The sequence below is a fragment of the Neovison vison genome, chromosome 2 (assembly GCF_020171115.1).
Source record: "Neovison vison isolate M4711 chromosome 2, ASM_NN_V1, whole genome shotgun sequence".
Classification (NCBI taxonomy): domain Eukaryota; kingdom Metazoa; phylum Chordata; class Mammalia; order Carnivora; family Mustelidae; genus Neogale; species Neogale vison.
In genome coordinates, this window is record NC_058092.1 from 152492670 (window position 1) to 152519152 (window position 26483).

Here is a 26483-nt window from a genome sequence, read left to right on the forward strand (position 1 = left end):
CTTCAAAGGTTTTAGAAAGAACAGTTACGGGTTCTGTGACAAGGGCTGCGCTCTGGCAGACCTATGCGGCCATCTCTCTGATGGCAGGGAAATGATGACCCAAATCATGCTGGAGATCGGAACGGGCGCAGACCGTCTCCTGGCTTCGCAGGTGGGAGAGAATGGTTAGGGGTTGAAGGGCTCCGAGGCCTCCGTGGAAAGGTTTAGAAAGGCGGGGAGAGCCGCATGAGCCACTCAGAAGAGAGGGAAGCACTTGTCCTTGGGGAGATGGGGTGTGGGGTGCAGGTGGTTGAGCACAGGCCCCGCTGGAGGGGTGTCTGAGCAGTCGTCCCTCCTCCTCCCTCCGGTATAGTCCTGCACCTTCCCTGTGTCCGGGTGGATGGTTCCGGTCCTAGGAATTCTGCAGTGAGCAAAACCGTCACCATTCTGGTCATTCTGGTGTGGGGAGAGATGATAAGTAGACATTACACTGTTAGGTGGTGATGCAGGTTTTTCTTTTAAGATTTTTATTTATTAGAGAGCACAAGCAGCGGGAAAAGCGGGCAGAGGGAAAAGCAGGCTCCCCGCTGAGCAGGGAGCCCAATGTGACTTGATCCCAGGACCCCAGAATCATGACCTGAGCCGAATAAAGGACTAAATAGGATCCTGCATGTCTGTATTTTGTCCTCACAGAGGCTTGGGCAGATTGAAATGCGTGCAGGGTGTTGGTCAAGTCTTCCGTGAGCTCAGTGGTTTTTAGTCAGTGGAAGCCACAGCACTGTCGGCGAGGTGCAGCCCCTCAGACGTTTGCAGACGGGCTGTTAGGCATGAACATCAAGGGAGCTCCTGACGTTTTATTAAGTTTCCGTCTGTCTGGTTTGCACGTTGATCTGTGTCGCTTCCTTTGCCTTTCACTGTCTGTGGCCTGTGTGGTTCTGGAAGTCAGACCATTGCTGCCTGAAATCTGCAGGCTATGAAGATGGGACAGTCTGTGAATTCACAGGGAAGTTTAAACTATTATTATTTTCCTCCCCGTTTCTAAATTTTCCTGCCACTGCTCAGCACTCGGCGGGGCCAAGAGCATCATGAGGGAAACAGTTGTTCACAAAGACCCGGAGGAAAACAGCCCTGTCGGAGGGCCCTGCATTAGAAGCGGTTGGACGTGCACCAGAAGTGGGGGCTGGGAGAACACTCGTGACGTGTACAGCCTGGGGGGCTGTTTGCACACTGTGGTTACGTGGCGGCTAGCATGGAGGGGCTCCGTCCACTAGCCCAGGTGTGGCTGTGAGGGGAACATGGACCGCAGCCACCTCGGAAATGGAAGTGAAGGAGCTGGGAGCATCTTTCTTCCTCGAGGAAATCGCTCATGCCAGCGCACCTGGGTCTGAGAAGGAAGGAGGAGCCCTGCTCCTGCAGAGCCCGTGAGAGCAGCTGGGCTCCTGTCCACTCGGTGGGATGGTCCCCGTGCCCATGTGAAGACTTTTCCCACTTTCCTTCCAGAAACCAGTCCTGAAGCAAGCCCTTGTCACCGTGCTGCAGTGGTGTTTCAGTCACAACTTCAGCATCCGACTGTATGCCTTGGCCGCCCTGAAGAAGGTCTGGAGCATGTGTAAGGCGCTGCGCGTGGAAGAACTTGAGGCGTTGACGTCTGTCATTGAATCCAGTCTCAACCAAGTGGAAAACATGCCCGGAACAGGGTAAGCAAAGCTCGCACGCTTCCCCTTCCTTCCAGCAGCACACAGAGGGGATGGACAAGGGCCTCGACCTCGTTAGCTTCCCGTTATTCCGTCGTGCTCTGACGGCAGAGCTCGGACGAGGCCCTGTGGGAGCAGGGTGCCCTTTGCTGTGTGGTTTTCCGACAGCTCTAATGTGGTCAGCTCCCTCACCACCTTCTTTGCTTTCTTATCCTTGGTCCTTGTTCTGTAAATAATCTTGTACACACCTTCAGATAGCTGTCTTCGTAGGGCTGACTGTTACCGTCCTCTCTTGTCAAAGAGGTGCCGAGGAGCAGAAGGGTCTGGCTTTAAAGACATGCTCTCAGCCCCACAGCTGGGCTAATTAAGGATGGAAGCTTTTTTCTTTTCCTTTTCTTAGAGACTGTCTTTATTTCCCAGAGCAAGTCCCGCACAGATGCTCGCCATTGAGCAGGTGCGCTGCTGTGCTGTGGACGGAGCAGAGAAGGCTGCTGGGCTCCCTCTGCTCTCCGGGCCCTGCTCCCGCCACACTAGTGCAGGCAGCGTCTCCTAGTATCTGCAGGTATCTGAGCTGATTTCCCTGGCTCTCAGGGAGTTGCTCTTGTTTTACTTTTTTATTATTATTATTGATGACCACTATCTAGGAATGCCCAGATTTTTATAATTTTTAGAGACCCAGACACTGCCCATCAATATAAGAGGTTCCTTTCAGACCCTCAAAGCACTCACTAATTTTTATAAACAGATAAAGGTGAGAAGCAGGGTATGAAGCGTACGAAATAGTGTTTGGGAAACCAGTAACCTAGAGGGTCTCTGCTTGACCATCAAGGTAACAGGTGGCGTAAATGAGACTGTGAATCCTTATGAAGCTTTGTGTGGGGTTGGGATGGAGGATTCCGTGGCCACAACTACTACCTTCTAGCCCTTCTGCCTGCTTCTACTTTGAACACATCAGTTGAAAACAGGCATTTAGGTGACTGGGTAGTCACCTAAATGAAGAGGTTTTGGTGGTTCAGGAGGAACAGCCTCAATTCAGCAAATATAGATACTAAAATATAACTACATGGGCTACAACAGAAAAATCAGAGAGGAGAGTTAGGTGAGGACATAGGACAGATTATAGGGGAGGGACACAAGTGCAAAGGAAGGGGCTGGATTCCTCTGATGCATTGTGCATGGCTGGGTGTTTAGAAAGCCAACCCAAGCTCTGGCCCCAGCTAATCATTAAAATTAGTTGCTCACCATGGCAGTGCCTAGAATCCCCACCCTTCCAGGTATGTTCCGGCAGCTGGAGTTCCTGATCTTGTCAGGCAACCCTGAACGACCTCTTGCTCCTTGGTGGGTGGGTGTGTACACACTGCAGCCCCTCAGTGGAAGGACGTGTGGGGGAATTGAATCAACTTGACACGCGAAGAGGCGTTGTCAGTTTATGGTTTGCTTGGTGCAAAAACCGTGATTTGTTTGGTGTTGCAGTGTTTTGGTTGGTGGTTGATGCTATTCAAAGTTCCTTGGTTGCTCTGTGTTGATTTCTGAGAACAGTTGGTTTGGCTCCTTTTTTATTAAGCAGTAAAACACCCTTTTTTTTTTTTTTAAAGATTTTATTTATTTATTTGTCAGAGAGAAATCACAAGTAGGCAGAGAGGCAGGCAGAGAGAGAGAGGAGGAAGCAGGCTCCCTGCCGAGCAGAGAGCCCGATGCGGGACTTGATCCCAGGACCCTGAGATCATGACCCGAGCCGAAGGCAGCGGCTTAACCCACTGAGCCACCCAGGCGCCCCAGTAAAACACCCTTTAACGCAATACCATTACTTCTAAAATCCTTGTACCGGGTAGGAGACATACCCAGTAAAAAAAAAAAAAAAAAAGAAAAGGACCCCGGGCATTAGACCATCGCTGCTCTTTGAACAAACGGCAGAATCGTCTGTCCAGGCCGAGTCCTGGGGCCTCGGCGGCAGGCCCCGTGGATGCCCTGGCCTCGTGTGGCTCCCGATCACTTGAACAGGACAGCACGTAAAGAGTCCCCCAGTAAAGTAACTTAGATCGTGGCAGGTCCTCCAGTGGGAAAGTAAAGATTGTGATGAGAAAGTGCACACTCTTTTCTAAGTAACAGAACCTGTGAGCACCCTGTAAAGGACGGTGGAAGGAGGCAGACAAGGCGTGGGGACGGTGGTCTCTGGGCAGCGCTGAGGCAGGCGTGTGCAACTGAATGGGGCGGGTCTGGCCCGAGAGCTGTGAGTGTGGGCAGTGGGACACCAGGGGGCTTAGGCTCCTGGGGAGCGAATGGTTTAAACTCAGGAATGACTTCACCTGGTTTGCTTTTGCCATTTTTTTAAAGTAGAAGAAGCAGATCAGAGGCCGGCCGTAGAAAATGGGAGGAAATCGTGTGTTACATGAGTGGGGTGCAGAGAAACAGACAGGTTTAAGGAAGTGAAATGAGAGCCTAAAAGCACCCACTGGATTTAGCGAGAGCCCAGTCAGCAGCCTCGCTGGTGGGGCCGACACAAATTAACATGGCTTAGGAGTGGTGGGACGATGTTCAGTCCGGGAATGGGCTCATTGCTGTCTGTTCATGTCTTTTCTGTACCTGAATCTATGAAATACTTCATGTCTTTAGTTTAAAAAAAAAAAAAAAGGCTGATGAAGAAGGTAAAACACAGGCAAGTCATAGATAATTCTCTCCACACCTCCTCCGAGATGGTCAGCAAGAAGGTTGTGGATGTGTTGTCCGAGGAGGCTTTGCTTTCATTTGGTCACATCCGTTGTTTTCCCTCAGGGTTCCCGGCTAGGAAGTCGGACAGCGCAGAAGGGTGTCAGACCCAGGCCAGACTGTCTCCTGCCCCCGGTCCCCGTCCCTCCTGCGCCCAGAGGGGTTTCTCTCCTGAGGGGTTTTCTTCCGCAGCCGCCTGCTGCTCCCTTGCTCTCCCTCTCACGCCGACCTGAAGGCACTGTCGGGCGCTGTCGCACACTGCTTCCTTTGTCAGATGGGACAGATGGCCCTTTGAGCAGGCTCGGGAGCAGCGCGGGGACAGTTCAGGGAGCGGGATCCAGAGCACACGCTGGGTACCGGGTATGTCCCTTGAACAGAGACCCCTGTGGCAAGGGGACAGGTGGGTAGGTGGTAGGAGGCGCCAGAGGTGAAGGCTCCCTCCCTCACCTCAGTGCTGCGGAGGCTCCAGGTCAGACACAGAGTGGGGGTGGGGGGTGCTGACGGGTAAGGGAGGCTCAGCGGCCATCATGGAAGAACTGTCTTATAGGAAAATGCCCCAAAATTGCTACTTTGCTTTGGGCTGTTGATCATGATTTTAAACTGACACCTGCCGGTGTGTTCTGTAGTTTTCATCCCTACAGCCTTTGCTTTTTAGTGGCAGGTGTGTTGGGACTTCACAGCCTGCTCTGGTTTGGGAATGCTGGTTCAGTTGGGCCATGTGTCATGGATCTTCGGAGAAGAATAGGTGTTTACTGTTGGACGGAGACCTGAAGACTCCATGCCAGATGTCTTACATGTGCCCTTTCAGAATGCTTTCTCCCTGAGCCTGGAAGCCGTCCGTCCCACAGGCCGTGCCCGCAGATGGCCTGTCTGCTTCCCGTCGCCTCTGACGGAGCACCGGCCTCTGCACCATCTGCTGGAGGGTTTGCTCCTTGTTGTCCAGCTGTGAAACAGTCCTTGCATTCAAAATGTCAAATTCAGTGTCCATTTTTAACGTATGTTGATCTTGGAGGGAAGGGTTTATAAGTCTTCAGATAAAATTCACAAAATTTTCCATTCCTTCTAAACTCTGCAGTACCTTTATGTGATTATCTAGTTGATTCCGCATCATCTCATTTGTCTGTACCTCCTACCATACGTTTCACCCTCAGGAACGCCAAGAAGAATTGGCAGCGTATCCAAGAGCATTTCTTTTTTGCCAGTTTCCACCCAGTTCGGGATTACTGTCTGGAGGTGAGTGGAGAGTGTCCTTTGTAAATTCTTGACTCTGTCTTTAATCCCAGCGCCTCCTTTCTACCACAGTTCTTGGAAAGTTAGAGTTAAGCGATTTTTTCCTCTTACAATATCACCTTCACGTTGTCAAGTTCTAAGTTTAATTTTGTTCCTTCGTGCCGACGACTTGCGTTTCCCTCATAAGGGGTGGAAATGGGCGAGTCATTGTCACTTTCTGTTTCTCAGGCCGTTTGGCTCGTAAACCCTGGAAGGGGGAGTATTTAACTCTAAACAGAAATCTGTTCTGACATTAAAAGGGAGTGAGTGAGAACATTTGTGCAGGGGAGATTTTGTCATAATGAAGCCCGTTGCTAACGAAAGCGAAACGATCTGTTCTTTTGATACTGGCAGTGTTTCGGTTCTGGGCGACAAGAGAATAGTGTAGGTCATGGCACACCACCACCTCGTAGCCCAGGGTGTTCGTGTAATTTTAAGAACCATAAACGTGTTTAGTACAATTAGCATGCAAATTAATATACAAATTATTAGGATTGTGTGAATCGTATCACTTTCTTCCTTTTTAGATTCTAAATGCAAGGTTCTGCCTTTGCATTTAAAACACATGACCCAGGACCTTTCCACAGGAACTTTAGCCTGCCGTGCAGGCGTGATCCGGGGGTTCAGTTACTCAGAAACTGGCCTTTTAAAAGAATATCAGTCTTGTATTGTGAGGTATTTGCTACAGAAGGTCCTGCGCTCTGTGGGGCTTCTGTGTACTCCTGTTGCTTTACTGGAAAAATGCAGGATTTTATTTTTCAGGTATTTTAATGTGCTCAGTTGTCTTCTTCTGCACCTGGAATGCGTTGTTGGGCGCCTTTCTGAAGGCCTCAGAATAGGTCTCTAGGGTCAGGTCAGCCCCTCCTGTTCCGTCCTGCAGCAGAACTAAGTTCGTTCTTCCCCTTTGGCTTCATCTCTGTCCCTGACGCCGCACGTCCCCCTTTGGGGTGTTTCCTCTTCCATCAGCGACAGGAGCTGTGGCTGCACGTGGTGGTAGCGTGACAGCCCGGGAGGACCCTGCCTTGCTCTGCATTTGCACCGGGCCGTTCCGGCCCCGTCCGCATCGCGTGCCAGTCATCACGTGGAGCCCATGTGCACAAAGCCATTCTTTACTGCTGAGGCCATTGGGAGGACATGTGCCTGCCTCATCACGCGTTTTCTGTGTCGTTTTTAAATCGCCTGTTACTTGTGCTTCTGTTCTATGCGCGCCTTTTCACCTGCGCTGACTTCCTCTCTGGTTCCATTTTGGTTTGTAGGTAAGAAAAGGCCAGGATTGCCTGCGTAGTAACTGGGCGGTTACCATGGCCAGCGGCGTCACACTTTGGTTTACACAGCCTCGAGGGGCTCTTTAACCTGATCCTATCCTCATGACCAATGAGGAGGTTGAAGCCAAAGGAGGCTAAGTGGTTTGGCTGGTGTCACAGCTAATACACAGTTGAGACAACGTTCAGATTCAAATTTGTCTAATGGTAGCCAGATAAAAGATTTGACATCAGAAGAGCTGAACCTTGATTGTCTGTGGAGGAGTTCAGTTTTCAGCAAAGGGCACTGATAAGTGTTGCCCGATGCTAACATTGATCAGTCCTAAAACACTTCTTGTTTTTCTCAGGAGTGCAGTGGTTTATTACATACGGTGAGAAACACCCGAGTAGATCTGCCTGCCCTCAAGCATTTCCTAAGTTAACCCCCCGATGGCTTAGAAAACATGAGAAATGTGGACAGTTCCTCCCAGATATAAATGAACGTATATAAGATGGCCACTGTGATAGTTTGGGAGAATAGATCAGTAAGAGTAAATAAGTTGTACTTTAAACATGTTACCATGTATTTCTTTGTTATTTTTAAGGGGAAAAAATTTAAATTTTACAATTCTCTTTTCAGACCATATTTTACAACCTTCCACGCCTTTCAGGCCTGGTTGAAGACGAATGGATTGCCATTGGTAAATTTACCAGATTCACGCACATCCCCTCAGATGCAGGATTTCAGTGGTACCTTTCGCCGACTCACCTCTGTGAATTGAAGCCGGGTGACTGGGCTCAGCAGGACGTAGGTAAAGAAGTGTTTCCTTTTTCTCCCCTTGTTAACTTGGTTAGCCTTACTCGTTTCAGTCCTTGAAACCAGAGAGGTGACCGTACCACTTCTCACTGATGTGCTGAAGTCTGTTCCTCCTCCACTTAGAAGAAAGACTGTGAAAAATGGTGCTATAACTTTGGTATTTTTAATTGCTTGGCTTCACTATAAAAAGCCAAGGAGAGCCTAATCTGCTTTATTATATAAAGCTAGTAACTTCGCTTTTCCTTGAAATATTACTGTTAATTAAAAAGGGTCCGATTATGAAATCTCACGTCTTGGCCCATTTAGGAGTAAAGCAGAGCTTTCGATTCTCGTCTCCCGTGGGTCCGGCTGGCCCTCACTCGTCTGTTCGGCCTTCTTTCTCCTGTTTCTGCACCTTCTGTGACACTGCTTCCCTTTGCCTTTCTGAAGGACCCACATTTCCATCAGCTGCTCACCTCCTTCCCATCCCCTGCACAATCCAGTGACCCCTGGAAAAACCAAGGACCGGGTCTCCCACCCGTCCTGGAAACCACAGCGAGTGTTAATGGTTGTGGAGCAGCGGGCTCCCATTCTCCTCGCCGCGGCCACTCCTTTGGCCCTCGTTCTGGCTCTCCCTGACCCAGAACCACCGAGAATCTTTCAGAAAATCAGAAACTGTCTTTGTCTCCTTCATAGAGCCTAAGTGGGCGCTCTTCTCTAAGCACACCTGCCCTGTATGGCGCTTTGATCTGCTAGCTTCTTGCTGTCCTTATTTTCCTCCTCCATCTGACCTGTCTCCTCTTTAGGAGTTCGTCTTTGTCCTGTATACTTGTAGTGCTCTAAAATTTTAATGTTTTCAAGAATTCTTCGGAAAACTTGTATAAAGTAGAGATACTTGGGTCCCCCCCCTCCCCACACACACTTTGATTTTAATTCAGTGTGTGTAGAGGAAAGTTCTGGAAAAGTGCCTTTTTTTTTTTTTTATCAAATACTCCACATGGTTCACTAATACATTTTAAGACATAGTCACCGTAAATTATTTATTCCTTCAGTCAAGACTTATTGCCTCCTCTGTGCTGGACAGAAGGCCAAGTCCCTGCCCTTAGGCAGCTTATGCTCATTTCTGCACAGGAGGTACCATAAACACAAAGCGGGATGGAGGTAGTGACAGAGGATCAAAGAGCCCTTTCTCAGGAGCCGACACTGAGTAGGACCTCGGTGAAGCGAGAGCAGTTGAGCAAATATCCGGAGGGAAAGCTTTCCCAAAACAGAGGACCTCAAACAGGGAGATCCGGGGACTGAAGGTGGTGACAAAGCTGCTTCATCAGTGTGGTGGGGACGGCCCCAGTGGGGCGGGCTGAGCAGAGACAGAGGAGAGAGGACGACAGCACACAGTGGGCAGCTGGTTTGCGTTGGGTCGAAGAGTAGAGCTGAGAAACCGGTGTCTCTCGGGTGGGGAAAAGGCTGAGGGGGTCTCTGTTTGTTTTGTTTGGTGGAAAAAGGAGGGAGTGTTGCAGTGCCGTCTTTATGGGAAGACTTCAGCGTTAGTATCCCCTGGATGTTTTCACTGGCCTGGTTTCCTCATTCTGTGTGCTGTCCCTGAGCATTTGTGTTCATTTCCCCAACTTGAAACCACCACCTACATAATGTAACTTCTCGTCTTTCTCTCTGGTCTCTTTCCTGAGCCTGCTGGACATTGCACAGATACCCAGAAACTCTTAAAATTCAACATATTCGAACTGGATTTCCCCTGCTGCCCACATTTGCCTCCTCTATAACCCCTTCTGTCAGTGGTGCCACTCGGTCACCAGAGAAGTCATTCTCCTGTGCTGTATTCATGTCACCAAATTGGGGTGATTCTGTCTCCCAGATCTGGCTGCTTCTGCTCTTGCCTGGACTTAATTTTGACTGTCTTTGTCTTTGCTGGGACTGGCGCAAAGGCCCCAACTTATCCTCATCTCACTTTGACGAGGGGTTTTTCCTAAAACACAAAACCAGCGCTGTTATCCCCCTTTTTAAAACCCTTTAATGGCTCCTACCAGCAGAGTAAGTTCTTTATCATTCCCTACAAGTCTTTTATGATCTTTTTATGTTCTGGGCCATCACGTTCCATCCGCGGCACACTGTGAGCTACAGCAGAGTTCTGCTATTGCCCGGGTCATGGTCCTCCCATGCCCTGTGCACATGCACACCTGTCCCTGCAGTCTGCACTGCGCTCCCACACAAGCTGTTTGCACACTCCTCCCTGAGCCTTCCTGGGTCTTTCTCTTTGCCCGTCCCTCCCTCCCACAGACATGGCATCCCTCGCTACAGCCCCGTGTTCTGGTATTTGCATGTCTCGTCCGTCCAGGTAAGCTCTGTGCTCCCCAGTGGCTCAGTCAGCAGCCTGGAGTAGAGCCGTTGAGGAACAGCCTGGAAGGGTAGTCTTGGTCCTGTGCTACAGATCAGAATGCTGCATCAGACAGGTTAATAACATTCTACATACTCGTAGCATTGGTTAAGGGATAATTGCCTCAGAGAGCATCATCATTTTTCTATCAGTTGATCATTTTATTTTATTTTTAACATAAAATGTATTGTTTCAGAGGTACAAGTCTGTGATTCATCAGTCTTACACATATTACTCATTTGAGGGAAATTCCCCTAAGTACTTGTAAAATAATTTAGGATAATGACTGTGTATGTTTGTTTTCAGGAATACACTGTTGTGTATAAGATAACACCATTACTTTATGGACCTTTAAGAAAAAAATGCTAAAATCATACCAAACTAGGTCTGAGATGCTTCCCATTTTGCATATGATAAAATGTAGACAAAAGCACATATTCTATTTTCATGAAATGTTGTAATATATTAGTTGTTAGAGTTGAATTTGGAAATTTAAAATTACTATTGAAGGGGTGTTTGCATGGCTCAGTCGGTTGAGTGTCTGCCTTCAGCTCGGGTCATGATTTCAGGGCCCTGGGATCAAGCCCTGCATCAGGCTCCTTGCTCAGTGGGGAGCCTGCTTCTCCCTCTCCCTCTGCCTGCTGCTCCCCCCTGCTCATGCTCTCGCTGTCAAGTGAATAAATAAAATCTTTAAAAAAACATTTTAATTACTTTTGAAAATAGCAGTCATGTCTGAATTCAAGTAAAGTTTTTCTGTTAATGAATCTCATTCTGAACTATCATTTTTAACTCTTAACTCTGTGTGTTATGTGAATAAATAAATAGATTTTCATATATGGGATTATTTCCTTTTCCTTCTCAGGTTCTCACTTGGGCGAAGCAGATAGCCAGTGTGAGTGGACGGATGTTCAGAAGAAGATTATCCCCTGGAAAAATAATGCTCCAGATTTAGATCTGGAGCTAGTATTTCAGGATCGAGTTGCCAAGCTTGGAAAGTCAATTAGCAGACTGATTGTAGTGGCCTCGCTCATTGATAAACCAACTAATTTAGGAGGTAAAATTACAGTTTTCCAGGGGGCTTGCTTAAAATCTTTCGATCCTGAAAACTTGTATTGAGTCCATTGCCATTTTGCCCAGTTTGCTCGTTTAACCCTGCTGGGGAGCGTCAGGGGGATCCGTGGCCAAAGAGAGCCCGGGGGAAGACTGCCACCAGTAACCATTGTCCTCCGCGCGCAGGACTGTGCCGGACCTGCGAGGTATTCGGGGCCTCGGCCCTCGTGCTGGGCAGCCTGCAGTGCGTCGGAGACAAGCAGTTCCAAGGCCTCAGCGTCTCCGCAGAGCAGTGGCTGCCTCTAGTGGAGGTGAGTAGAAAGTAATTTGTTAGTAAAACGCTGATTTGCTGAAATCTTCTGTGGTTCTCTGTCTTCAAGTATTAGTCCTTTTGCACTACTTTAAATTGTAGCTTAAACTAACACTCAAAGTAAAATATACCCTCCCTGTTCCCCCATTCCTTTTATTATTTTTGACTTTGTTGTATTTTTGAAAATTTTTTTTTTAAGATTTTATTTATTTATTTGAGAGAGATTGAGAGAACCAATGGGAGCAAGAGAGGGAGAAGCAGACTCCTCAATGAGCAGGAAGCCCAGAATGGGGCTCCATCTCAGGACCCAGGGATCATGACCTGAGCCGAAGGCAGCCGCTTAACCAACTGAGCCACCCAGGCGCCCCCAGAATTCTTTTCTGTAAAATATATCCTGTTGCAACTCAGGAATACTTTTAATAAATATATTTGATGTTGGGGAGGTTTTTTCTTCTTAAATTTTTTATTTCTTAAAAGATTTTACTTATTTACTTGACAGAGAGAGAGAGCAAGGGAGGTAACACAAGCAGGGGGAGTGGGAGAGGGAGAAGCAGGCTTCCTGCTGAGCAGGGAGCCTGATGTCGGGCTTGATCCCAGGACCCTGAGATCATGAGCTGAGCTGAAGGCAGATGCTTAATGACTGAGCCACCCAGCTATAACTATAATTCCTATTCCTTGTAAAAAGACTTAGTCTCATAGAAGTTTTTTTGAAACTGATTTTACTCCAAGTAAGGCTGTAAATGAATAATTTATTATTCTGCTCTTGTTAAACTTACTTTAAGGTAAAACCACCTCAGCTCATCGATTTTCTGCAACAGAAAAAAACAGAAGGTTACACCGTCATTGGTGTGGAACAAACTGCCAAGAGTGTAGACCTGACTCAGTACAGCTTTCCGGAGAGATCTCTGCTCTTGTTGGGGTGAGAAGATTTGTTTGAGTCTCAGCCTAGAAAAAACTTTAGGAAATCTGACAGTTCACAGACACTCCTGACATTACACCCACATCAAGGGTTTTGACTTGTAATGTATAAGGAAAAAACCCTAGTTTTTGTTTTATTTCACCTCTTTGGGATGATTGGGTGAACCCAGACTGACCCATAAATCTGTGTTACTTATTTCCCTGGTGCCACAGACTTCACTTTTTCTTTTGTTAATCTGACTGAGGGACATTCAGGATATCGGAGGGGAAAAAATGTGTTTATTACAAGAAAACTAACCTTTTTTCTTCCATTTTTCTTTACCAGAAATGAACGTGAGGGAATTCCGGCAAATCTAATCCAACAATTGGATGTTTGTGTGGAAATTCCTCAGCAGGGCATTATCCGCTCGCTGAACGTCCACGTGAGTGGGGCTCTGCTCATCTGGGAGTACACCAGACAGCTGTTGCTCCGGCATGGGGGTGCCGAGTCATGAACTTTGTGCCTTATCTGAGATCAGTTATCGGTGCTCTTGAAACCTTGTTTTAAAGACTGTACTAATGAAATCAACTCAAAAATTTACCAAGCTACTTTGTATTCCTTTTTCTTGCCAAATTAATGCCAAAACTTTTTCATGTGCCTTAAATATATGACTATGTTTACCCCTTAAATAAATATTTTTAGCTAAATTGCATTGCTCCTTTAATAAAATATTTTAAGCAGTTGTGGAAATAAAACAGTGTATTTCAAGAAGAGAATTTCTTTCAGAAATGTGGACCGTGACAGGAGTAAGGCAGAATTTCAGCAGCTGTCACCTGCCAACACCACACACTTCCCTTTCCAGGAGCCGTGGTGGGGTGGAAGCAGAGGTCCTGCCCGAGGGGAGAGGAGTCCTCAGCCTCTGTTTGCTGCTTCCTATCGACTTATTCCCAGGGAGGAGACCTGCCTGTTCAGCTGTTGAGCGAGCTTCCCTTTCCATGATGCTCAAATAATAGGTTTGAATTTCCTTTTAAAGCCACGGAATAGGCCATTATCATTCATATGAAGTTTTTGGAAAACTTCCCTACACTCCCTTTGCTCAGAGAGTTCAGATAAAGTTAGTAATGGTCTGTATTCTGACATACGTCAACATCAACCCAAAGACAGTGAATTATTCTTACGTGTCATCACCAAGAGGAAGAATGGAGCCTAGTCAGTCTAATTTACTATTTCTGTTGTCCTGAGGATGTTTTTGTTCGATATTGAGAAGACTTCAGTATTGAATGGGGACCATTTATCCCCTTCTAGCAATGAACTTCAATCATGTGTGGGTCCTTTTTAATAATACTTGAATTTCAGGGCGCCTGGGTGGCTCAGTTGGTTGGGCGACTGCCTTCGGCTCAGGTCATGATCCTGGAGTCCCAGGATCAGGTCCTGCATCAGGCTCCCTGCTTGGCAGGGAGTCTGCTTCTCCCTCTGACCCTCTCCCTTCTCATGTTCTCTCTCTCAAGTGAATAAATGAAATCTTTAAAAAATATAATAATACTTGAATTTCAGAATCTGTTGCCAGTATTTTTTTTCTTCTGTAGCTTTAATAGTTTTTGTTCTGCAGAAGAGTTGAAAAGATAGTGCATGGTCTGCCCCCAGACCCCTCCAGTAGGATCTTACAGAACCGTGGACCCGTAGCAGAACTAGGAAATGAACATTGGTAACGGTGCTGTTCACTAAGCTGCAGACCACCACTCTGACCTCCACTGGGATTTCTCGTTCTGTTCCAGGACGCTGCATCATGTTAGGCGGTCAGGTCTCCTCGGTCTCTTATGATCTCTGACAGCGTCTCTGTCTTTCCTTGTCTTTGCTGACTTTGACACTTTTGGGAAGTACTGGGTAGGTATTTTGTGAACGTCTCATGATCTGGGTTTGTCTGGTGTTTTCTCATGATCGGGATGAGAGCTGGGTTTTTGGAAGGACCCCACAGTGCTGACGCGCGCCCTTGTCATCACATCTCAGTGTGAGCTACTCCCGATTGTCTGTCGAAGGCACCGTTCATGTCCTTCTCAGTGAAGTTCTGCTTTTCGCTCTCCGTGCTCTGTCTGTGAGAAGCTGGGTCACTACGCCTTGCCCACACTCCAGGTAGAATATAAGCTTCACCTCTTGGAGGGAGGATGACCAGACACGGGGAGCAGCTGTTGAAACTGCGACGGTAATTAGTAAGTATTGTGGGAGAGCGACTTGAAGGCTCTGCGGGAACTTTCTGTTGAGTGTGTTGCCCACTCAGTCTAGTCCTCGGCAGTGTGCTCACTCACGGTGACGGTCTGTTTCCCTCACTTCTCCATTTGTGACTCAGGATTCTTCTGTAAGGAACACCAGTCCCAGACTGACTGATTTGTTCAGATCAGTGTGGACGGTTGGCTCGTGTCCTTCTGACCTGCTCCCATTCTTCCATTTCTCTTTTAGAACGTCCTTTCTCTCTGGCAGCTCTCGGTGCTCCAGGCGCTTTCATTTTCCTCACTCCAGTTCTGGAATCCAACAGTTCTTCAGGGAGCACAGATGGCCCTTTCGGTGGCTGGAGCTAGGGAATTCAGTGTCTACACCGCGTGTGTGCACACACGGTATCTAGACATGAAGGTGAACGTGAGTTCTTAGAGGCCTCGGGCACCAGTCAGCTCTGCAAAGTTAATCCTGACACTTATTTTTAACTTTTTTTAAAACCAAAATAGGCCAGCTTAATTTAAAAAGCTGGCAGTGCCAAGTGCTGATGGGGCTGGAGAGCAGCAGAAACACATACTGCTGGTGAGAATGCAGAACAAGAGGACTTGTTTTGGGACACGAACCAACCATCCACCCTGACTTCTTACAAAGTTAAGCTTATGCTTAACTTCCTTTTTCTGACTTAAACATGCTTCTCATTAGTGTACTTTGAGAGCTGCTAAACCAGAACTATGTGAAATTTAGCAATTTTTGTAAGTTCTTTTTGTCTTCAGCCTGACAGGATCCTGTCAGAACACCATTTTTCAAAGTTATCTAGGTTAGCTCCTTTCTTATCAACCCCTTCTAGTGAGGAATGTCCTATATTTATAATACAGTTAGATTCACTTATCACAGTATACATTCTAAACAGGAATCCCTCCGAAATCCTCATTGACCTGACTTTAATGTGCATACAGCCCGTCACTCACGTGTCCAGTTCTTGGGGTTTTGGGGAGTGCGTACTCATGAATCACCACCACAGTGCCACAGCAGACCATCTCAACACCTAAAAGTCCCTTGGTGTGACCTCTTCGTGGTTGACGCCTTTCCCCATTCCCAACCACTGACCTGTTTTCTGTACTAATTTTGCCTTTCCCAGAATCCTGTAAATAGAAGCACAGAATACTTCACCTTTTGGGTCTGGCTTCTTACGCACAGAAAAGTGCACAGAAGGTTGCTCTGTGCTGCCGCAGGACTCATGAGGTTATTCCCCTCTCAGTGCTCAGTGGTATGCCGTCGCAGAGATGGACCTGCTTTTCCCTCCTCTGTTGTAGGAATCTGGGTTGTTTCCAGTCTTTGGTGATTTTGAGTGAAGCTGCTATCAACACGGGTTTCGTCCGCTGCTCATCTGCTGGGATGCCCGGGAGCGTGGCTGTTGGGTCATACAGGAAGCATAAGCTTAACTTTGTAAGAAGTCAGGGTGGATGGTTGGTTCGTGTCCCAAAACAAGTCCTCTTGTTCTGCATTCTCACCAGCAGTGAGTATGTGTTTCTGCTGCTCTCCAGCCCCATCAGCACTTGGCACTGCCAGCTTTTTAAATTAAGCTGGCCTATTTTGGTTTTAAAGATTTTATTTGAGAGAAAGAGCGCGCGTGAGCGTGAGCAGGCGAGGGGGCAAGGGGAGGGGGAGAAGCAGGCTCCCCACTGAGCAGGGAGCCCGATGCGGTGCCTGATCCCAGGACCCTGAGATCATGACCTGACCTGAAGGCAGAGACTTAACCCACTGAGCCACCCAGGTACCCCAATGTATCCATTTTCTTAAAGCTGGGGTGATGTACTTTTTTAGAGTTGTAAGAATTCTTTATTCTGGATACAAGTTCTTTATGATAAGTAATTTGTGAATATTTTCTCCCAGTCTGTAATTTATCTTTTCATTTTCTTGATATCTTTCACAGAGAAAATATTTTTAGTTTCTATGAAGTTCAGCTTTTACAAAACTTTTCCTGTGATGGATTACACTTTTGATGTCATGATCTAAAAGTTAATATTTTCCAACCTAAAATATAGAACCCCCTGTATTATTTTTCCAGAAGTTTTACAGTTTTATATTTTATTTTGTTCTATGATCCATTTTGAGTTTGTCTTTAGTAAGGTGTGCAGTGTGTTAGGCTTCATTTTGTCACGTATGCACGTGCCCTTCCCAGCACCATGCACCATGGTTGAAAAGAGGATTCTTTCTCCACTAAGTTGCCTTTGCATTTGTTCAAACTCGGTGGACTATTAATGTGGGTTTATTTCTGGACTGTTTTCTGTTCCCCTGAATTAGCTATGAGTCCTTTTGCCAATGCTACAGTTTTGATTACTGTTTTTTCAGAATAAGCCTTGAAATTATGTACTACAAATCGTATAAGTCTGTTCTTTAAAAGAAAAAAAAATGTTTTGGCAATTATAGGTCCTTTGCCTTTCCATGCAAATTTTAGAATAAGCCTGACAATAGTGTCTACACAAAAAAGCTTGTTGGGATTTGGGGGTTGTGTTGAACAAACTGGGAGAACTTAACAGTTTATTAAGAATATTAAGGGGTATCTGCGTGGCTCAGGTGATAATCTTGGGGTCTAGGGATCACAGCCTGCATCAGGCTCCCCACTGAGCAAGGAGCCTGCTTCTCCCTCTGCCTCTCCCCCTGCTTGTGCTTATTATAAATAAATAAAATTTTTTTTAAAAAGTGATTTCTTGAATCCTTGACTACAGTATATCTAATTAGATCCTCTCTGACTTTTAAGTATTTTATGGCTTTGTAGTTGTCAGATACAGGTCTTATACATGGACTTACACCAAATATTTATTTTATTTTTTTAGTGCTCCTATAAATTTAGTGCATTTCTTATTGTAAGTTCTAATTATTCCTTGCTAGAATACAGGAATAGGATTTTCTTTTGTATCCTGACCTTGTTTCTTGCCATCTAAGATTCAGTTAGTTCTAGGAGCTTTTCGGTTTTTTGGGACCACTGGCTCACCATGTGTCTGTCTCACAGTTTTCAACAATATTTCAAACATCTACATTACTTTGTAGGTTCATGGTGATCTGTGATCTTTACTGTTACTATTGTGATCATTTTGGGGCACCATGAACTGTGCCCACATAGACGGCAAACCTGCCTGATAAATGCTGTGTGTCTTCTAGACTGTTCCACTAACCAGTACTGTTCTTTCTCTCCCACTCCTCTGACCTCCCTTTCCCCGAGACAAAACAATAATAAAATTAGGCCAAGTAATAACCCTACAGTGGCCTCCAAGTGAAAGGAAGAGTCCTACATCTCACTTTAAATGAGAAATGATTGGGTTTAGTGAGGCAGACACATCAAAAGCCAAGACAGGCCAAAAGCTAGGTCTCTTTTGCCACACAGCCAAATTCTGAATGCAAAGAAAAATTCTTGAAGGAAATTTAAAATGCTGCTCCCATGAGGCACCTGGGTGGCTCAGTCAGTCAGGCATCTGCCTACGGCTCAGGCCATGATCCCAGGGTCCTGGGATCTGCCCCATGTTGGGCTCCCTGCTCAGCGGGAAGATGCTTTGCCCTCTCCCTCCCTCCACTTGTGCTTTTTTTCTAATAAAAAAAAAAAAAATGCCAGTCCTCTGAACACGTGCATGATAAGAAAGTAAAACAGCCTTATTACCGATAGGGAGAAAATTTTAGTGGTCTGGATAAATCAAACCAGCTACAACATTCCCTGAAGTCAAAGCCTAATCCAGAGCATGGCCCTAATTCTTCAATTTCATGAAGGCTGAAAGAGGTAAACTACAAGGGAGAAGTCTGAAGCTAGCAGACATTGGTTCATGAGGCTTAAGGAAAGAAGTCGTCTCCTTAACCTCAAAGTGGAAGTTGAAGCAGCTAATTATCCAGATCTACTAAGCTAATCAATGAAGGCGGCTACACTCAACAGATTTTCAATGTAGCAAAGGAAGGAAACAGCCTTATCTTGGAAGAAGACGCCATCTAAGACTTTTACAGCCGGAGACAGACATCCCTGTGCGGCCTCAAAGGACAGACTGACTGACTGTTGAGGGGCCAAGGAAGCTGGTGACTTTAAATCAGAGCCTCTGCTATAGAAATGGAACAATGAAGCCTGGGTGATGGCACATCTTACAACATGGTTTACAGAATATTTTAAGCCCACAATTGAGCCCTACTCTTCAAAAAAAATTTTTTTTTCCTTTCAAAATACTACTGTTTGTGGCGATGTACCTGGTTAGCCACAAGCCCTGGAGATGGACAGCCAGACTGTTGTTTTCATTCCTGCCACCACAACATCGATCTGTAGCCCGTGGATCAGGGACACATTTCGACCTTAAGAAATACATCTTGTAAAACCAGAGTTGTCAGAGACAGTGACGCCTCCGATGCGTCTGGGCAAAGCAAGCCCGGAAAGGATTTGCCACTGTAGATGCCATGAAGAACATGCCTGATTTATGGGAAGTGGAAATAATCAACATGGACGGGACTTTGCAAGCCGGAGATTCAGCCCCCTCTGCCTGACTTTCAGGAGTTTGGGACTTCAGCGGAGGCGGTCCCTGTGGATGTGGCGAACAGCAAGAGAACCGGAACTAGAAGTGGAGCCTGACAATAGGACTGGGTTGCTGTGATCTTATGACAAAGCTGAAGGGACGAGTTGTTGTTCCTCACGGATGAGCAAAGAAAGCAGTTTCTTGAGATGGAATCTACACCCGGTGAGGACATCGCAAAGACCGCCGAAATGGCAGCAAAGGATTTAGAACATGACATAAGCTTAGTTGGTAAAGCAGCAGCAGGTGTGAGAAGACGGACTCCAGTTCTGAAACAAGTTCTGTGGACAAAATGCTGTCAACGAGCATAAGGTATTAGGAGAAATCGCTTGGGAAAGGAAGAGTCAACCCATGGCAAACGTCATTACTTTAAGGAAAGGCCACAGGCACCTAGTCTGAACAGCCCCCAACATCAAGGCAAGACCCTCCACCAGCACAAGTCCGGCTCGCTGAAAGCACAGATGAGGGGGAGCATTTGTTTTAAGGTATGTACGTCATTTTTAGACATAATGCTATTGCACGCTTAAGACTTCAGTATAGCACACGTAACTTTTACATACGAGGAGAAATCAGACTCGCTTAATTGTGCTGTTTGCTGTGTCACTGCGGTCTGGAGCCAAACCTACAATGCCTCCAAGGTCTGCCTGTAGTTAGATTGTCACCTGCTGCTCCGACCAAAACAAAACAGAACAAAAAAAACCCCATAGGTTTTTATAATAGGCTTTAATTTTTCTTAAAATATAGCTCTCTTACGAAATTAAAGCATTTCGATTCTTCATAGTCTGAATGCTGGGATCTCTGTTATGTGATCATTTTAAAGAGTCGTTTATATGGAACGAGTCATGCTATTTACATGATCCAAACCACTACTGTCCCAAAGTCAGGGGAGCATTTTGCAAGTTCAGACAGAATAATGTCAAACCTTCTGGAAAGTTCAGGAGCAGCCTAGGACTGTGCTGTCGTTTTCGAAGGCTGGAACTGTCCTGCTTCAAATTTTTCTTTGAACTTTAAGTAGTCTCTTCTTTTATCAAAATATTTTATCTGTTGAGAAAAAAAGTGTTTGAAATAAGGGCAATTTTTGCATCTTAAACAAAAGCACATATTTAAATGAACAAATTATTCAACGTAAGTTGAGTGTGGCCTAAGTGACTGTATTCTAGAATCACTCTGAGTCAAGGCGTACGACGTGTAAGAGTTTTTAGAGAGGAGCAGACCAGTGAGCCCCAGCCCCCTCTGGGTTACAGATCCTGCTGAGAGCTCAAGTAACCCATGAACCTTCTTGAGAAATGCCCCTGGAATTGGACATGTGAATCTTGCCGTGTGGGCTCAGAGTTCGTAGGCCATAAAACTTCATAATTGAAAGACACTGTACAAGTTTTTCTTATCAACTGTACATTCAGTAAGTTTTGTAGTTCATCAGCCATGATCAAGTTTATCTCATCCAGAAATACGTATTTGTAACAGATGTTTAAAAGTTATATTTAAAAACTATGAGCAGATGATAAAACTTCAATTAAAGACTTCATCTTATTTATATCCTTCTCTTGCCATAAGGAATTTGAGTATCGTAAAGCCCCATATCCTGAAGCAATAAAATTACAGTAGAAAATCAAGGTCACAAACAAAACTGTCAACAGTGTCGGTATCTGAGCTGCTTTGCAGACAAGGTGAAGGTGGAACCCCACATATTTTCATGGTCAGGATAAAAAAAAAAACCTAGTTCTTTTGTTAAAAGATTTTCTTAGGCTCCACTGCATAACTTAAGAATTAAATCCTAAGTGGAAAGTAGACCGAGAATGTACACATCTGTCTCCAGCTGGCGTGAAAGGACAGCATTAACACTTCTCCCAGGGATACAACAGCCACGGAATGTCCTCGGTTCCCCCGAGTGACTGCAGCTGTCTTACTGAGCATGAAGCCTTGTCCTCTAAAACCACAGACTATCAGAAATTTTATTAAAGAGGTTATAGCAATAAAAATGAAACATCCTACCTTTTTGCCTGGAGGATCTCAGGCATCTTACACAGAGCAGCAGCTTTGATTTCCAGCCCAGGAGCAGCAGCTCAAATAACGTATTTCTGAATGGGACATTCTGAAAATCGGACCCTGGGTCCCCTCTCAGTCCAGAGCCGACGATTATCTGTTTATATGCAGCCCTGCTCTGAGCTCATCCAAGCACAGAGAGATTTCATTTTACCTAACTTCCACCCTGTCCCCTGCCCCGAATCCTCAGATGCCTCCCTTCCTGTACCTGGTGCGATACCCCAGCTCCTCTGGGTCACGGTCTCCATGGTTACCAGACTACAGATTTACCCCGGGTGGGGGGGTGCTCTGCATAAAAGATACCCAGTGTTACCAGATCTTTGTGACCGATCATGTCACATCTCCACCTGTCTGCCTGACAATTCAGTGTAGATGTCCTACTAGCAAACCCAAACCAAGCTCTTCTGCGACCGTTTTCTCGTCTAATACTTCCTTCCGTGACCACACCACTGTCCACCTATCCACTTCAGTCCCACTCCCTCTCCACCACTACACCACAGCCCTCCGTTCTCACCTGAATTACTGCACCAGGACTGGAACTGGCTTTTCTCTCCCCTCAATCTATCGGTCAGGCCGCGGCCAAGTACTCTTTTCAAAACCCAAATCCGGTCATGTCCTTGGCTGGAAGATCTTTCCAGGCATCCCTATAGACTGTAAGGTCAACATCCAAACTCCTCAGCGAGACAAACAAGGCCATTCTTGGCTTAATCTCTGCCCATTTGTCTGTCCTCTCTGAATCTGCCACTAGCCCCTGAAATACCGGCCGTCGAGAGCTGCCCCGGGTCCTGGACATGCTTAGTTCTCCAGCACTGTGCCTCCCGGCCTCTGCCTGAACCGCGCTCCAGCCCAGCCTTCCCTCCTGGGGGAGCAGTTGGGGATCCTCAGCACGAGGCACATGCTCTCCCTGTCCGGGCTCAGGAGCCCACGGGCACTCACTGAGGGGGACCGTACTGGGGTGCTAGCATCTTCCACCCCCTTACAGGAGATGCAGGACAGGAGTGTGAATGCCACAACGCTGGGATCTGAAACACTGCCACGGTTTATACGAAACACAGCTTCTGAAACTGATAATGGGATCAGTCTCTTGAATGACTCTGGGATGAAGGATGGCTCTCAGCCCCACGCCCTCCTCAGCCATGAGCCAGCAGACTGTTGCAGTCGACCTGTCACACAGGTTAGGCCGCTGGGTACCATAAAAGCAGCAAAGCGCCAAGAAAAGTAATTCATTCCAGTGACACCTGGCATTTTAGTTGTGTGGCATACTTATTACATATCAAATCTGAATTTATTGCTTTACTGCTCAGCTGATCCTGAACAAATTATCTCACCTGAGCCTTAGGTCCCTCTGTGTAAAACAGACACACAAGTACTCCCCAAACTCTAAAGCTAATAAAGATGCCTCATACAAATGGACCCAGACGATACCTCCTCTTCTGACCCCCTTCCCCCATGTAGCTCCCCACCTTCTCACATGGCTCTGGAAAAATCTTTCCGTTCCTGGTTGATGGCTATGGTAAGACTTCAAATGCAATCTCCGCGCAGAGCGCACAGGTGAGGAGGGGGCAGGCTGAAGGATGGCACTGCAGAAGGACACAGTGTTGTGAACACTTAGCACAACACTGTCAAATGCTGCAGAGGCCAACTGGAATATTCTGCCACCCCACCTTTGCTGGGGTCGGCTGGAGCTCTGTAGCCTGTGCCCTTCTCCACCAGGACTCCTCTCCTGATGCTTGGGTGGCTCCCTGAGCTCTTCAGTAAGCTTGTCCTCCAACCAGTCTTACTCCCAGGATCAAAGCAGCATGCCCTTTCCATAATCCCAATTCTGAGAGCCCATTCTCCAAACACCGCACCCCCCGCCTGCCTCTTCCCTTTCTAAGACCCTAATGCTGAAACCCACTGAGCCCACCACCCTTTCAGACTCCCTCTTGTACCTTCACAGCTGTCCTTCCTGCCGAACTCCAAGCTCTCCAGTGGCTTCCCGCAGCCCTCAGTAAAGCCCACTGCCCCAGCCTCCCATTACCTCTCTGACCTGAATGTCCGCTGCTTTCTCCTTGCTAATCTTTAAACACATGGGACCTGCCCCCACTGCAGGGCTGCTGTGCCGTCCCACTTCCCTCCTGAGGATTCTCCTCCAGTGAGTCCCACAGTGAAGGCTGAAGCTCTGGGGCTGTGCTCCTGTTGGTGCCTTTCCCTGAGGTTAGGAGCATGGGAAGAGTTCAGTCTTTCACATGCAGAGGTCAAGGTTGGTCCTGGGACCATCAAAACCTATTGCAACAGCTCATCGGGGCCTCTGGAGCTGGAGAAATGGCCAAGCTGGAGCTGTGGATGAGGCATCCACACCTGAGACCAGACTGCCTTGGGAGAGTGAACAGCCTAGAAACGCACTGGCATTCATGGCCGCACAGGAAACCTCTCCAACAGGCATGGCTGCTAGACAAGCAGGAGGACAGCATAGGGGGTGGGGGTCATACAGGCACCCAAGGAGATGGGGCTTTTGTATTGAAATAGACTACAGTTATGACTAAGTTTCTAGAACACCATGAGACTTGTGTAGGCTATTTTCATGGAAGGAGAAAGGAGGATGTGGAGAAGGGAAAAGCATGGGGTCCAGACTCACACTCCCGAGCTCCAATCCTGGCTCTGTCCTTACAGGTGACTTCGTTTCAATGCACCCATGTCTTTGTCTGCAAAACTAGGTGACGGCCCTCATGAGAACAGTGGAGGTGGAGGGCACGTCTGAAGAGCTCCGAGCATATAGTCAGTATATGAGCTGTGAGCAGGACACAGTAACCTGGAGAGAGTGACATCCAGCCAGGGTCCTGGTGGGAGTGGAGGGGACAGAGAAAAACCCTTTATGATGCAGAGAACAGAAGCTGCGTGAAAGAAGGGGAGTGGGAGGGTCTGCTAGTCACCGGACTGGAGAGAAAGTAGTGGGTCTTCGAGGAGAGGGAACGAGGGAGGATAAAGCAGGACAGAAGCGTGACTTTCCAAAGGGCCTAAGATGGATTCCCAACCATGGTTTATCGGAATCACCTGTAGAGCCAGAGCTGTGTCAAAGGCTTGGGTTCTATTTCCAGACCTTCAGTGAATCTAAGGGGAGGTCTGGGACAGAGCTCTTCAAAAACCTCTCCACGTGATTATGACGTGTCACCTGAGTGGAAAATCATGACAAGGCTGTCAAAAGGTCTCACGGGGACAAAATTCTCCTGAGAAAATCCAGGGATGGGATGAGAACAGAACGCACCAACACCCCGGCCACCAGAGCTCCTGCCCTGTTCTCAGCTGCACCCTGCTCTCAGTGACCGCAGGGCCGGAGAGCCCAGCGAGAAGGGGACAGCACAGATAGTGAAGGAACCAGAACCCTCATGGACTCAGGTGTGAGACAGACCAAGCTCCACATTCTCCACCTACTTTGTAAACCAGGAGTTGTTCTTAGTGCATCAACCCTAATGAGAAAACCAGGATGTCTAACAGTTTTCACCTAAATCATTAAACAATCTGATCACAAAACCCCACATTGATCATGTTTCTATTTATATGTCTATTTACATGATGTGGAGTCTTCATAGGAATCCCGTGAGGAAGGCCGCATTATGCTGGTTTTACAGTTGAAACGTTCACCTAGAGCACCCCAGCCCTCCAGCCCAGCCCTCCAGCATGACCCCCACCCTCCTGGCGGTCTCCCGCACACCTCCGGCCCCTCATCTGAAACTGTGAGGTGTGACAGGGAGACCCTAAGCCACGTCCTAAGACGAGCTGTTCTCACAGCTATTTGGTGCACTCTGCCCAGCAGCATGAAGAGTGGAAACGCACAGACAAATTCTGGTTCCCATCTTACACCAGCCAGCCGGGCCTGACTTAGAACTACCGTCCTGCCACTTGCTGACCAGTGCTGAGCAAGTTACTTCAATGCCCTGACTCTTCCAGAAAACGAAAGCAAACCACCCTCTGAAAGGACACAGATGCGGGAGTGTTGAGCACGGAGCCCTCACGGTCAGCTCCCTTTTCCAGCCCACTCCCACATCAGGGACAGGCAGCACACAGCAGGACAGCGGTCAGGGATGCATCTGGGGCAGCACCTATCATAGGAACGTCCTCCTACTTCCTAAACCGCTCATAATAGTTTGGGTACATGAGCGCATGATTTGGGGAGCACAACAGAGAATGCTTCATTTCTGAGAGAGGCTCCAGGCCAGCGAATTTGCCAACCCCTGCCCCACACTGAAGAGTGTTCTTAGGATCCTGGAGGGATCTACCAACTCAGTGGGTTGGAATTTCTGGTCCTCATTTACAGGTTTGTTTTCAGTGACCTTTTAAGGGTCAGGTGACCTTTCCCAGACGCCTGCCTGACCTAAGAACATAAACCAAGTCTGGATGACCAGGCAGGGCCTTCTCTGTTGCTCTACAAACTGGATCCCCCGTGCCTCCGCCTGCTTCACCCCTCAGCCCACCGCACAGCCTCTCAGCCCGGTGCTGGCTCCCAGTGACCGACCCCCAGCGAGTGTGCCTTACCCACTGCTGGGGACACCTGGATTCGAACGCGCTTCTCAACTGCTCGCACTGGGACGCGTCCTCTGCCTTCTCGTCCAAGCACTTCCAGTACTCGTCCCGGGCTCCCCAGCACGCCTGTCTTTCTTTCATGGACGGGGCTGCCATCCCTCGTGGGCCCAGACTGTTGACCAAAGTAACACCGGACGTGAACCAGGACCTCGTTTCGGAAACGGCAGGGCACTGACACTGTCCGTCCTCCCCGCCCAGCCCCTTTCTACAATTCCGCCTTGGGATTTTGACGGCGCCATCGAAGTCACCCAGTTTTAAACAGACACGGGCAGAGCTCATCCCCCACGCGATGACACGGGACCCGCCGGGGGCGGCGCGCTCAGTCCCGTCCCTGGGACCTCTCGAGCGCGTGTCCCCACCTCTCGGGCGCGTGTCCCGCCCATGTAGAAGGCGGCCTGCATACCAGACGCTCCACAAGGAAGCGCACGCGTCGACGGGACCCGGCAGCGCCCGCGGAGCTACCAGCCATGCCGAAGGGGAGCCTGAGACGCGCAGAGTCGGAACCGCCGGGTCCAGCCTCCAACACGCGCGCCCGCTGGGACCCACCCGCAAGCTGGCCTCTCGCCCGCCTGCGACCCGGTTCCCTTAGGCGCTGACGGCAGGAAAGGGTCAAGAAACTCAACAAACGGGGAAAAGGGGGTCCGGTGCCGAGTCCTGGCGCCCTTAGGGTCGCCTCGCCCGAGGGGGCTCGAGCAGCGGAGAACTCACCACCCCAAGGAAGCACGTCCCTCGGCAAATCCGCCCTCCTGCTTGGAATGACCCTTACGGGAACCCGTTCACCGTCCTAGGAGGGCGGGAC

At 47.9% G+C, this 26483-nt stretch overlaps 2 protein-coding genes across 4 annotated transcripts in view; one reads left to right on the forward strand and one right to left on the reverse strand.

The window, feature by feature from the left end:
- The window catches only part of TARBP1 (TAR (HIV-1) RNA binding protein 1), an 83683-nt gene extending 70644 nt beyond the window's left edge, over positions 1 to 13039 (forward strand). The window contains exons 24-30 of the mRNA XM_044239341.1: positions 1480 to 1676; positions 5531 to 5612; positions 7530 to 7701; positions 10937 to 11128; positions 11311 to 11435; positions 12217 to 12353; positions 12678 to 13039. Of these exons, the coding sequence (XP_044095276.1) occupies positions 1480 to 1676; positions 5531 to 5612; positions 7530 to 7701; positions 10937 to 11128; positions 11311 to 11435; positions 12217 to 12353; positions 12678 to 12846 (1074 nt within the window). The 3' untranslated portion in view covers positions 12847 to 13039. The remainder of the gene's footprint in view (positions 1 to 1479; positions 1677 to 5530; positions 5613 to 7529; positions 7702 to 10936; positions 11129 to 11310; positions 11436 to 12216; positions 12354 to 12677) is intronic.
- Positions 1 to 26483, reverse strand: LOC122900585 (cytochrome c oxidase assembly factor 6 homolog). 3 transcript variants are annotated; one of them, XM_044239344.1, is made up of 4 exons: positions 26393 to 26483; positions 25637 to 25796; positions 20004 to 20122; positions 1 to 435 (listed from the first exon to the last, which is right to left on the reverse strand). In XM_044239344.1, the coding sequence occupies exons 2-3, from the start codon at positions 25778 to 25780 to the stop codon at positions 20027 to 20029; spliced, it is 240 nt and encodes a 79-aa protein (XP_044095279.1). In that variant the 5' UTR covers positions 25781 to 25796; positions 26393 to 26483; the 3' UTR covers positions 1 to 435; positions 20004 to 20026. The 3 variants fall into 3 exon arrangements, with proteins under 3 accessions (XP_044095279.1, XP_044095278.1, XP_044095277.1); XM_044239343.1 differs by lacking the exon at positions 1 to 435 and adding an exon at positions 13806 to 15951; XM_044239342.1 differs by lacking the exon at positions 1 to 435 and having other exon boundaries at positions 19786 to 20122.